The sequence below is a fragment of the Formica exsecta genome, unplaced genomic scaffold (genome assembly GCF_003651465.1).
Source record: "Formica exsecta isolate Colony F162 unplaced genomic scaffold, ASM365146v1 scaffold672, whole genome shotgun sequence".
NCBI lineage: Eukaryota > Metazoa > Arthropoda > Insecta > Hymenoptera > Formicidae > Formica > Formica exsecta.
The window spans coordinates 449,131-463,811 of NW_021853436.1; the positions used below are offsets into that span (position 1 = coordinate 449,131).

A 14,681-nucleotide genomic window follows, 5' to 3' on the forward strand; every position below is an offset into this window, starting at 1 on the left:
AAGAGAGCTCGCGAGAACAGCTTAGGACCGTGAGACACGTTTCCTTATTGGGGATCGAAAGACCTCGAGAGCGAACTCCTTCGCGGTCGCGTATTCAGCTGCGATCCCATGACGATCTTGGCCGATTTCCCGAGACAAGCGCGAGAATGCATCGCGAGCCTTCGATCGAAGTACGATCTGATATAGAATATAACAATATATATATAATAAAATATTCGTATATATATATATATATATATAATATTGATAAAATATAACATGAGCCAGATATAAGCAATTTATTTGTACATTCTGTAGAAATTCTAATTACGGTTTATCAGCATCGCGCTATTCTAAGGACTATCACATCATCGTATATCACGTCGTTCCCCAATCTGAGCCAGCTCGATGATATTGACTTCGATAACACGGCCTGTCTCATACAACCTTAGCTTATGCTAAACCACGGAACCGGCATTAATCGGGTATCTTCAAAGTTATCACCCCGGACGGTAATTACCATTTACGAGAAGCGTTCACGCGCGCACGACAGCGCTGTCTCTCACGCGTGTAGTACATCACCCCGCTCACCCCGTTCATTCGATGGTTTATCGAACGCTCAAGGTTTATCGGCTAATTATCGCGATGTACTCCGACGGTATTGACGATGATGAATCAGGTATTGGCAACTTATTACTCGTCGCGGTAATGTCCTGTATTGATCCATCAGCTGTGCAAACCGCGCGGCCCGTATACGATGCGCAAAATCGTGTTTACGTATACGCACACAAGTACGTATACACACGGGCATTAAATATGTATTTGAACGTCGTCCAATGTTTGTCGATAAAATTGCTGGCTCATGAATGTCGGCGAATCACGCCGGAGCCTGATGGCGCGCGTATGGAGATGAGTAAATTTTCGGCTGGACGCAAACAATCAAAACACGCACCGCTAACTAGCGGAGGCACTCCCCGATTTCGCGAATCTCGCCAAGTTAAATTACACGTATTACGGATGCGCAGATCATTTCGCTAATGCAGTTGATAATTGGACATCGCAGAATTATCTTTTTTTCGAAGGCTTTCATGTCGCTTATTAATATTTAGTCGCGAGTATTATAAAATCAATTCTATATAATATGTATATCCTAGTATGTGTCAAATTTCAAAACCATATCCAAGAAAATCTTTGAAAGCTTAAATCCAACCATAGTTTATGCAAATGAAGCCTCAAATAACTAAAAAAATTGTTCTTTGTTTAATTATTAGGAAACCTTCCTCAATGGAGATTTTTATAAGTAGTATATACTAAAATATATAATATCAAAAAATTATAAGTTACAAAAGAAGATATTTGCCCAAAATGAATTATGCTTAAGAAGAAGAATTATCTTTAAATTTCTTTAGACAAACATATGTTTTGAAAATATGTGTAGACACATCTATTTATAAAATTGACTGCATTAAAAATCTTTATTTTTATTGTTGAACTTATTTTAAATTTTAATTAAATTCTTCGAATATAAACTATAATGTATAACTGCTTTAAAATAAACAGCACCCATAAATAAACTAAACTCATGAAAATTCATATGCTAATATTGCTGCACATATATTGCCGCGCACTTAAGGATGAATATACACATGGCCAATTGCCAGAAAACTTGAAACTAGGAAAGAAAAATAATAATATCTCTATAAAAATATTAAAGGAGAAAGATGGCAATGCAATAAGAAATATAATCGAAAAAATAGCAGATAACCGTTCTAATACTGGGGCGCAGTTATTCATTTTATATGTGTTTATATACTTTAATGTTCTACTGTGCTAGTCGATTTTAATAATTAATTAATACATTAATTATTTAATACATTAATTAATTAATACATAAATTACTAAATTAATTACTCCATTTTAATAAATTAGTTAATTGTGATATAATCAAAAATACTTCTCTTTATGTACTTCTGTTATTTTTAATCTTTTTTACTGTGAAAAAAGATTGTATAAATCTTTTTTTCAAAGATTGCTTACGAAAGTTAAATTTTCCCCACTCTAAATGCACAAAGTTGCACATTATAATGTAAAGATACCAGAATAGATGTATACTCTCGGCAAAAATAATAATACGTGCTTATTTAATATCATTGCAACAATCAGTGTTACAGTCGCGATAATCGGGACTGAAATTCTTTAATAAACTCCGATCACGCGATCAAGCCTATTTATAATATACTGTAAGAAAAGAAACACTTGGGTAATAAACGACAAACCGCGATCGTAACACGCCTGAAACCGTTATCGAAAGTTTCACCGTTCGATCTCTCCATCTTTTGAAAGCAATTAAAGACAGATGCAGGTGCAAGAATTCCGAGAGCGTGTTCTCCCTCTCTCTTTCTCTCTTTTTCTTTTTCCTTCACTCTTCCTCTCTTTTTACATCGATATATTTTTATCTTTCTCTTTTTTCTTTATGCTTTGGTTTTTCTCTTTGAAGCAATTAACGATCGTGCCTTTATGGCTTTTATGGTCCAACTGACATTCAATGATTCATTTTACGAGAGATATGTACGAGTTTCGGTAATCCGAGGGTTAAGATGCTCCTTTTTCGACCAGGCCCCGCCGCCACGATCCGCCCTGTGTGCCAAGTTCTAAATCTTTTAACTCCATTACGCGGCGAAGTGAATAGCTCTTACTATTTTTCTTGGCAACGATTTCCGCTGAAGTCCCTTTCCTCGTTTGATAGGGAAGTTCATTCGGTATCTGTACCGACAGTAAATTGAGTTCGTACTGCCTGCCGCATATTTTAAGAGTTTGCACGCATAACGGAATTCGGTTGAGCGAGAAGTCTTTTGCGAGCAGTTGGAAAATCATAGCGATCGTTACGTCATTATCACGTATGCAGCGTGCACGATAATAATTCAACGCACACACTTGAACTAAATATAAATTCCAGATTAAAGCTGCGTAACTCGAGATATAAAAATATCAGAGAAGGGTACGAGCTAAATTGAGCTGCACGGAATAAATTACCACATTAGAGAGATTAGCGGACTATTATGCAAAATTCAGGCATTAAGACGTAGCTAAATAGATACAGGACGTATTTTTAAAAGCGATAAAAGAGAGGTCATGAAATGAAAGATAATGACTTTCATTACGTAGCGATTTACATACGTTGTAAGACGAGCCAAGGAAAGCGCGTATATTTACTCGAACATTGAAATTATATATGGTGCACCAACAGCACAGGAATGACTATTTAAGCATTTGCGCAACGTGCGGATACACAATAGCCCATTTCGCAAGGTTTAATCTCATTCGGGCATTTTGCATGCAATACGCGGAATTATGCATGTCGTCGGCGACGATGCGACGATAGCTGGGGAAACCGCCTATTGCGACGCGCGTAGACAAAGTCCGTGTCGAACAATGCGCTTTTGAAATATCGAATGACGCGGTGGTATCTATCAATCGTCAGGATAGAGCCATACATTTGCTATAACGCAGTCGCGCGATGTACACATGTGCCATGATCTAATAACGGCATACACTCAACTCCGCGCGGTATTCGATATCTCGTTCGTCTGATCTCGTCGGCTTCCTGAATCGTCACCACCATCGCTTGAATTAAAAACGCGACCGCATTCTTGGCGATAAAAGGAATATGATAATATCCGTCTTATATATTTGTAATTTTACCACACACGAATGCGAAAATAAATCATGCCCGATATTTTATCGCAATCATATATGTACGTAATATTATTTATAAAGTTTCTAAAAAGATCTATCAATCTATTAGAGTACGGCTAATTAATTTAGATTAAATTTCTTTAATTTATGTTAAATTTTATTTGCTGTAGTCGCATTAATGAGCAATAACTCAATTACGAGAAAATCCCCTCCGTTGCATTTCTAGATTTTATTTGTTAAAGAAAAATGTTCTATATCTTTCATTTGCATTATTTTTTTTTTTCGAAACAGACGTGCTCAGCAGAAAACTAACCGGATACTAACAAAACCTAAAAATATATCTATCAGTTTTAAATAAATCAAGAAAATTAAATTTTAAGATAACTCAGGTATCTTTCGGACATACGTATGCATCCTCATACTAAATTTAAGAGCCGTATTTCGTCAGGAAACGACATATTCTTCAGTGAAATAATATGAGAAAGTGGATCACGCGAAACAGAGCGTAAAATGTGATTTCTTGAAAAATGACTCCGACGTCAGATGAAATTCTTTCAGTTAGATGGGCAGCATTGTTTCTCGAAAAGGGGCCGAGAGAGAAAGGGAGACCGGCAACTAAACGCGCCGCGGCGAGGAGGCTAAATGGGACCTGACAGGCAACTGTCGCGGAACAGAGCGGAACCGCAAGAGGGTTAACCCGTCTCGTTTGCACCGGAACGGTTTCCTCCATGGCGGCGAGAATGATCCTACCAAGAGAGAGAGAGAGAGAGAGAGAGGAATGGTCCGAGTGGCGAAAACATGTGCGGTGAACCTGGACCCTTCCACCGCACCGCGATGTTCGCGCGCGCGGTATATTCGTCTCGGGCGAAAATTGCAGCGGCACCCACGGTATTCAGAAACTGTTACCAATAGCAATATTCGTTGCCGCGTCGGTGAAATTCGTTGCTGAGTCAGCCGTAAAATAGACCCGGGGCGGACGGGCGGCAGTGGCAATGGCAATGTGCCCGCGAGAGAACGATGTGAGCGCAATTTCGTGAAAATTCGTCGGAATTACACGCGTGCTTCCATCCTCTTCCTCTTCTCCTTCTTTTCCCTCCGTATGGGAGCGCAAGAAAAATATGAGCGGACACATTAGTCGTGAGCTCGCGCCAACGAGTGAAAACAGATGATCGGTCACCCATGTGTCGCGGCACGCGCGTTTGTTTTCGTTCCCATAGCTCTGTAGGGATGTATCGGTTATCAATATTTTAAAGGCGAGCGCGAAGCATTATCTTTCTACAGATTTTAAAGGTAGCACTGCGTGCGAAAAGTTTATGTTATTATATGTATAATTCGTATCTACAATTAATACATATGAAGTTTTTTCCTCTCTTTCGTCCCCAATAACTATATTTATAATTTATACAATCACAAAAATAAAATTACGTTAATAAAATTAATACATTAAAACACATTAAAATTAAATTACGTTAAAGGGGCATACCTGTTTGAAACCTCGAAAAATGAGTACATTTTTTAGATCTTTTTACAGCGCGACTTGATAAAAATTTTTAATTTTTCTACGATATTAATACAATATTATTAACTGCCTAAATAAAAATTTTCAGCTTAAAAAAACATTTTTTTTTTTTTAAGTAATGGGAATATTTATGGAGCTTCTCCAAATTTTAGGTGGCTGCATAGTGTGCATGAAAACGTTCGTAGATTATATTTGAAATCAAAACTCCATGTTTTTTCTTATTAAACATTGTAATAGCTATCTGCTATCCAAGCGTTTTTTCACAATTTTAAAAAATAAAAAAATAGCGGCGTGTTGAAAAAAAAGTTCCGGTTTTTTTAAAAAAAAGTCCATCTTTTTTTATAACAACAAAATGAAAAATCGGATTTAAAAAAGGCTTCGTTGGCATATGCGGAATCTTATTAGAAACTCGCATATAAAATTTGAAATCAATCCATCGAACGTAGCCCGAATTTTCATGCACACCGTGCATGAAAACATAAATCTGCAAATATTCGCATAACTTTAAAAAAAAATATATTTTTAGACTGGAAATTTTTATTTAAGCAGTTAATAATATTGTATTAATATTGTAAAAAATTTATTAAAAATTTTTATCAAGTCGTAGCGCTGCAAAAAAATCTAAAAAAATGTACTCATTTTTCAAGGTTTCAAATGAGTATGCCTCCTTAGTAAAACAAAATTACGTTAATCAAATAAAATTATGTTAATAAAATTACGTTATATAAAATTAATACGTTAAGATACATTAAAATTAAATTACATTAATAAAACAAAATTATGTTAATAAAATAAAATTATGTCAATAAAATTACGTTAATAAAATTATATAAAATTAATTTATAAATTTGTATCTGTAGAAATACAAAATGGATTTACGTCCTCAAGCCTTATTTCAAGATTTATATTTATACTTAATAGTTTTTCAGGTAGGAAGAGGAAAGAGGAATGAAAACAAAAAGGTCAACTCGAGTATAGTTTCATTGTATTGTATTCAAGCGCGTGTCGCCGCGGGCGCTTCTGTCTTTCTCTTGTTTTTCTCACGCGTCTTTTCTTCTCGCTTACGTGCTATGTTGTGACGCACGATGCACGATAATCAGTCAAGAATAGCGCGCCGGGCCGGTACGTCTCACGGTCGAGCTACGGGAATCGACGGGCCCTGAGCCAATCATCCAAACGGTGCGTGAAACGGGACAAAGTCGCGTAGTGTGTTGTATCGCGCGTACTAAAGTGTGCTAAGTGTGTGCTCAAACGAATCTTATATCTCGTCGCGAGTGTCGTCTCTTAATTCGATCTCGTCCGTCGTCGATCGCGCGAAAGATTCACCATGATGACGGCCATTCGTGCCTCCTCGTCTCGCGTCACCGGTGAATCTGACCTTCTCTCTCCGATGACAAAGAGAGAAGGAGCAAGCAAACGCTCGCGTCTAATCGTCGATCTGCGCAGCTTTTTTTTACATCTGAATAACAATCCCGGGATTCGCTCAAACTCGTGTATTTCGTTAGTGAGAAGTATTCTCTAATGCGGGTCAGATGGAAATAGATCATTTCTTAGGATAATTATGTAGAAGGTAATCATATGTGGTTATCGCGAGTGATTTCTTCTTATGTGTTGAATAAAGCTTTCGTTTTATGCATTGAATAGAGATATTCGTATATCCATTGCTTCTCATCGCTATTTCTCGTGTTTTGCAACACAATGTTTATCTGCTATTTTCCGTATATCATATCCGATCGTAAAATAAACAATGCCTAACAGTTGTTTACAGCACCGTAAAATCAATCGAATCCGTTTATCTGATTGTGACCATTGAAGGATTATTATTCGCGATTATATCATTTATCCTCGCATAAATCGATTTCTTTTTACGATTCAACTTATTTTACTTTTTATTTCTTGTATAACGATAAAAATACGACATACGTGCTCAAAGAAATCGGGAGGCCGGTTGAAGAAAAAAAAAAAAAAAACGCGAGAGAAAGAAGCGATACGTCGCACGGTCGATGCGCAGGCGACACGCGCTGTGTCAGACGTCGTCATGTCCCCTTTAAGCCCGTCCGTCGATTAAGCGCGCCGCTTTAAGACGTTCTCCGCGGGCCCGACGGCGCTCGTTCGCCCCGAGCGAAAACGACTCGGCTCGAGTGCCCGCTGCGAGGCAAATCCGATCACCGGGATAGAGCACACTCGCGCACGGTGTCCGTCCCTCTTTATACGAGCACCGCGATCGTCGTCTACCGATAATGCCGGCGATTGTGCGTCCTGCGTTTAGAAGTGGCAGTCGTGTAATAAAGTCACCCGTAATCGCGGACTAATGGCCGCTCGACGACGTTGATTGTCCCGATTGTATGGACCGCGCGGCGTCGCACCTCGTCGCGTCGAGCGCAGTTTCGCGTTATTAAATTCGATGTCGTGCCCGTGCTACGCGACCCCGCCGTATATCAGTCGGCCACGTGTAGCGCACGCATATACAGAGTGTCCCAGAACGTCCGCGCGAACGTAATATCCTTTCGTCCTTAATAAAGTTTTTTTTTTTTTGTATTCCGCGATCGATTTAGGGTCGAGAGTTAATATACCGAAGTTTGATAAAAGAGCAATTTACACGCGCTACAGGATGAATATTAATATGAAACATATGATTGGGGGACGACGGAACCATGGACTTCAATTTTAATGATATATTCGCGTTTATCAATAGACCAATTTTTTTATAACAAATATATTGATGGAAAATATTGAACTCTTTGCGAATGAGGTTTCTAGCGATGTACAAAATTTCATTATTCATTTAAATTCAAGTGCATTACCGTTACTTTCTCAGAATTTTAATTCCAAGTTTAACCAGACGATATATGCTAATATACAAAAATCGTGGCTATCTTTTCTACGAAAAATCTTTGCGAAAAATTTGTTTCCAAAATCAAATGAGAAATCGAAGAATGTATCATAAAAATCAAATTCGCTTAAATTGTAGAACACCCTGTATACATAGAGGCGTATCGTCGGACACGAGCGTTTGGTATAAATTTTCGTTTCAACGAATTTCGCGAATTTATAGTCGCTTTCGCGACAACGTATCGCGAATTCCTCTACGCAAATGGTGCAATTTTTTTACTGCTATGATTACATAGATCGCGGTAGAGAGCCGCATCGTACTATTACATAACTACGTTAATTAGAGCTTTGTTATGGTCACTTGATATTATGTAAAATAATGGAAATGAGTAACTATGTGTACTGATTAAATTACAAGCGATTGTCATGTAACCGAGTTAACTTTAATTGTGGAATCAACGGCTATTTAACGAGATGTCGCGTCTCGTTGAATTGCACTGATGCAACGACATTGTGAAAGTAATAAACGACGATGATTCACGGTCGAATTACGCACGTTTCTCTTTTAATATCTCTGTATCTGCTGTCTTGTTGACAACAGCGATTCACTAATTAATTCATGTTAATTATTTCCAATCGTGAAAAATAATAGAATAATGCTTATAATTAACGAAACTAATAATAATCGTAGTCTCGCGTATCATACCATGTTTAATTAACGAAATTGTCACGTTTTAGGATTTAAATATTTTTGTCATTTCTTTCATTAATAATAATTGTAATTTGTGTTCGGAAATCGAAATCAACAATTAACAACGAGTATCTCAATCATCTCGCGTCTAAATTCAAATAATAAGAGTGTGGAAATTTCATGGCAAAGATATTTGACGCAGAACGTGTGCATCATTTAACAAAATAAACGGGACAGCAACAATATTCATACTACCCACGATGTATAGTACGAGATAAATACGATAACGACGAAATGACAGGCATTAGTGAAGATGTTGAAAGAGCCGGGCTGTCGTGAGGTCCCCGACAAGTTCGTTTAAATTGTGAAGCAGTATCAACAACGACGGATCGAGACTCGGCTACGCATCGGAAAAGCAGAACAATTATAAAATTGACACGTGCTACCGAAAAGTTGCTACGCGATGCGGATTTCGAATTCGGTGAGTAATTTTCCTAGCATTGCGATTGTTAACTTTTTCCGATGTTCACTATGAAAAGTTTTATAATGTATAAGCTCCATTCTTTAAAATATGGATTTAAGACGGCTTGGAAATAAACTCTTTCTACGTGTTAAGGGTACAAGTTGAAGATATTTGGCAAAGTTTCGAGTTTTACGCAAAGGAAATGATGTAATATATCTTTCTTGAAAATTTATTGATATATTCGCGTATGTGAGACATTCTACTGAAATAATTAAGACAGAATAGACCAGGTAAAACATAGAGCTAATATAAAAACTAAAGTTTTATTTGTTACATATGTTTATAAATTTGTCGGAGCCAAAAAAAAATTCAAGTTTTAGATATTTTAAAAACTCTCAATTCATAATTTATACAAAAAATACCTCCGTTTTTTCATACTTATTGCTTCAATGCTTATATCTGAATTAATCAAAACCAATGTGCTATTTATCCCAGTATACGTATTTCGAAAATTTGTTACGTTACTTACATTGTCCTTATCGAGGAATATTTCGCCTCCGAAGTATGAGACGCCAACGTCGATAGGTTAGACTGGATGCAGGATGAAATTGCGTGAGGATTGCACGACGAAAAAGAAACACCAGATATACGAGAAACATATTCACATTTAACGCGTCTCTCGCGATATTTTTCGCGCGTGACCCTGAATTCCTCAAACGGATAAAAAACAACATTTCCGTCCTATATGTCGCGCGCGATCGCTTGAGAATATTTTATTAACTGTGACGTATGCCGCCGAACGTTCGCGACTGAAGTGCGGAACACTTGAATTGGAACGCGACGATGCACACGAATCGGCCCGAATAAAAAGCCGCGAATACGAGCGACGATTTGTATTTTGTTCAAGGAAAATGAGATATATTTCTTGGAAAAATTATTGAAATTAGCATACCAGACATTCTACTGAAAGAATTAAGATAACCTATACATATAGGGCAAGTGGAAAAAATACATATTTGTAGAAAAGACCCCTTCATATGTTGTTGCTTCATATTTATTGCAGCATTTATATCTGAATTAATCAAAATCGATTTGCCACTTGCCCAAATCTATTCTGTCTTACTTTTCCAAAAGTTTATTACATTACTTACATAATTCTCATGGAAAAATGTTCCGGGTATGTGTGTGGAGCGCCAACGTCCATAGGTTAGATTGGACGCAGGATGAGAAGTTGTACAACAATCGGAAACACAGCGCGGAAACAAGAAACGCCAAGCGTACGAAAAATATATTCTCATTTTAACGCGTTTCTCGCGATACTTCTCGGGCGTGATCGAATTTCTAGCGCGGGTAAAAAAGCATTCTCGTCGCACGCACGTACGACGCGCAGGCACTTGAGAATATTTAGGCAACTGTGACGTATATAGCACCCTGCGACGTGACGCGACGCGATTGGAATGCGGAACGCGCGAATCGGAACACGCGATTGTTCGCGATGATGCACGGGTTTGCGCGAAAATTGGCTTGACAAAAGGGCCAAGGACGAGCGTCGACTTGACCCTATCCAAGTAGTTTCGTCGCTCAGCGATTTTGCGACGAAATAAAGCTACAATGCGAAGCTCACGTTCCCGCGAAGAGATCGATATGTTTACACACGGACGGGGTTACGTAAACGCACGAGGAGAAAGTTCATTGACTCCGCTCGCTCATCCCGAGCTTGCGTTTGCTCGAAACCCTCGCTTCGATTCGACGATTCTACCCTCTCTGCACTTTGTGAATCGTTTTATTCATGCGTGCTATAAAAGCGCAAGTATTGAGATCGTTGTTATTTCGAGTTCAATCTTCTACAATGCTACGGATACGGAAAAATGCGCCTCATATTTGCCAGCAAAATTTACATCTAATCTTATCGCAAAATTATATCGGTGTCACAATCAAAGAAATTACAAATGGAATTACAATTAATGTGTGTGTGTGTGTGTGTGTGTTTGAAGTAAAAAAAAACCTTTCATATTATTACTCGCTTTATTATCGTTTATCGATAACTATTTTTGCGATAAAAAGATTTAGGATTAATACATATCGGTGTCACAATCAAAGAAATTACAAATGGAATTACAATAAATGTTTGAAGTAAAAAAAAACCTTTTATATTATTACTCGCTTTATTATCGTTTATCGATAACTATTTTTGCGATAAAAAGATTTAGGATTAATAAACATTCGAGATTACGTTTGAGATTGTGATTTAAATAATCGAAAATTATTCTGCAAATATTTTTATAATGTTAAAACTGACGGAAGTTGGTAATTACATTACGCAATACTATTATTGTCAAGATAAAAGAAGATATTTAAATGTCAAACTGTTTCTAGAAATTACGCTGCGGCACCAAGGATTAAAGTCGATTCGCGAGAAAATTCGTTACGTCGATAATCGAATGATGGTGCGGTCCATTGGAAAATTACGACAATTACAGAAATTACAGGAATTAAATGGACCATTTATTTCGAAAATGGCGAAAGGCGAATATGTTAAATTACAATAGAATTCAACAATCTATAAATTAGCAAGATTGATCATTATATATGTATAGTATATTGATTTACTAAAAACAGAATACAAATTGGAAATATTTCTTCCAGATATAAAAACACAATAAAATGTTATGTATATGATACAAGAGTATATATAAGAATTTAAAACATTTTTGAAGAAATTATTTTTCTCTTAAGCGAAATCATATATTGTCTGCTGGATAGAATTAGAAAAAAATTAAATAAAGAAGATAGAGAGAATATATACCAAACCACCTATTTTTTAATTATAAATTATCTCTTTTTTTGTATCATATTCGTGATTCGTTCTATATCTTTTAACGAGATTCATGGTTTATGCTGTTTTCGAAATTTAAAAATATTAGGGAATTATTGCTTCATTTTCATTCCGTTCCTTCGGGTCTACGGCTCTTCGTCAATTCGCTTTAATTTTGTAGATCCAAGAAGATCAACGTCACGAATTACCGAGATTGAAATAAACCCCGAGCTCGATGTTAGAGTCGTATCGCCGATATGCGCGCTTCGCCCGCGGAATCTCCGCGGAAAGAAGATATATTCAAATGTATGCAAGCTTTGTGCGCGGAGTTCCGAGATGCAAATATTTATAGTAGAGTGAATTTGCAATCCGACGGCGTTAATTATGCTTTCTCGCACGGTCTTCGCTGGAATTGAATATCAGTAGCAAAATGATAGTCGGAAAGTATACCTCGTCTCGCCGGTAACAATTATTCAAGATAGCTTTTCAAGAATTAATAAGAAATTGCCTCTCTCTTTCCGCATTTATGAATTTTATTCGTACGTAAGGAAAAAGTTTATTTTTATTTAATTTTATAACAATTATGGCAAATTTTTACGTTACGTCATACTATTATTAAACAGTGATGGCAAAATAATTGTGATGACTTTGGAATAACTTGATGCGAAAATATTATGAAAGATTTAACATGAATAGTATAGGGAAAATCCGATGTGCTCTCGCAAACTTAGGTAATATCGGCTTCTCAGAGATAGAAATACTTATCCCGTCTGCAATCAGCCGCCGATCGAACGTCGGCTTACAAGTCAATTAGACCGTATTCTTGTCGAGGACTGAGAATTACTTTGAATATTACCTCCAATTAACCACGGCCGGCCGTTGAGGAATAATAGCGCGCGCACCAGAGCGATTACGACTTCCACCTGCATTGAGAGAACATTGTGGTACCCCCATTTATCGTGTCCCCGTCAAGATATACGCAACACGCAGCCGCGTTTAACGTGCATTGCATTCAGTATTATGCTGGCGTCTCATGAAACCGCGATATATCGAATTGCCATCGCAACAATTCGTTCCGATCAATAATCGCACCGACATTTTCGGCCTATCAATCGATAAAATAACGTTCAATATTTTCTCCTTCCTCGATAAACGAATGAATAAATAATATGGTATTTAAATGGAAAGAAATTTCGCGTTTTGACCGCGATAAAATCTGTGAAATATGTAATGTGTATAAATTCCAGAGTTTATCAGCACGATTTAACCTTGTTATTGCAACATGCGATATGACGAGAATATATCAAAGTGATATATAGAATGATATATATATATATATATATATATATATATATATATATATATTAGAATTTTCTTTATTTATATATTTATTATATATTTAAAGCGCAAGAAGTTGCTAGGTCTCTTAGTAATTTGTATATTTTATATTAAATAATAACAGCAATAGACTCAGAGCCTCTACTAACAATTAAATAGGAAAACTGGCAGATAAAAGCCACGGCGCGGGAATTGGTGCGCGAACTTATTATTGTTAAATTTTATTAACAAATGTGCAATAATAAGTTCGTGCATATATCCAGCGCCTTGGCTCTTATCTGCCAGTTTTCCCACTTAATTTTATATTGAATAATTCATAATCATTAAAGAATTTCGTGAATGAACGAAACAGTTTTATTTTCAATTTCCTAGCTGAAAAATTGGATGGAATCAAAATGTAATCAAAAATATTATTTTAAACAAGTTAGATATAACGATTGCATCTTTAAAAAAATGAATTTTTTTCATATACCGAAAAAATTATGTGTGTGTGTGTGTGTGTTACAAAAAATATATATATATAACCTCGGAAGATAATGCATTAAACAATCTTTTATATGTATGTATATATAAAATTAAGATGATTCTATAAATATAAAAATAATTATTTGCACAATTATAAGATAATAATTGGTTAGTAAACAAAATTAGATGAATTTATTTCAATTAAAAAAACAAAATTATTTTATATTATAAGATGGAAAGAAAATGTCTTTCAGTAAGGCTTTCATATCTTTTCATTATGAAGTCTTCAATAGACGTGTTTAGTGTTTAGCCGCAAACGCTGTTGACAAAGAGTACTTGATAGTGAATAGCAGGTACTCACCGATTACTGGAGAATGATCTGCTTTTCGAAGGATGCGTCCGTGCTTGCACACGTGGGATCCAAGCGGCTAGTCAACTCGATGCAGGATCACACGTGCGTTTCGTATACGTTCCTCGACTGTTTTGTCAACATTGCGATAAAAACACGCTCGGTTATCATGATTATCTGGCCGCGCATCACCACTGTCGAGCTTTACCCGACGCGACGCGAATCGATTCAGATCTTTCGAATAATAACACCGCGCGATTTCATCTCGTTGTCTCACAGCGCATCGAACGCATTACGTACTTCCTCAGAAATCGTTTGTTCATCTTGCAGCGTGGACGACAATGTAGTCACGATGCGTCGATGATGAGGAGGTCGAGAGGAAGTTGGAGGGACGATTATATCATAGTTGACAGCAGTCTGCGGGATGTAAAGCGAAACCTGCAAAAGATCGCGACCTTCATACAATGCATGTCGGAGCGGCATAAAAATATCGAGCCACGCATATCGTTATATTATGTGCCGCCGATCGTTTCG

General features: G+C 36.9%; 1 protein-coding gene across 4 annotated transcripts in view; it reads right to left on the reverse strand.

Moving 5' to 3' along the window:
- LOC115243050 (melatonin receptor type 1B-like) overlaps positions 1-14,681 on the reverse strand; it is a 148,038-nt gene that overhangs the window by 127,256 nt on the left and 6,101 nt on the right. For 3 of the 4 annotated variants that reach the window (XM_029819728.1, XM_029819727.1, XM_029819726.1), the window contains exon 2: positions 14,160-14,585. Coding sequence is in view for 1 of the 4 variants with exons in the window: in XM_029819724.1 (XP_029675584.1) it covers positions 10,332-10,384 (53 nt within the window). In the remaining 3 variants the exon portion in view is untranslated. Of the gene's footprint in view, positions 1-10,331; positions 11,087-14,159; positions 14,586-14,681 lie in introns of those variants that run through there. The other variant, XM_029819724.1, reaches the window with a different exon arrangement.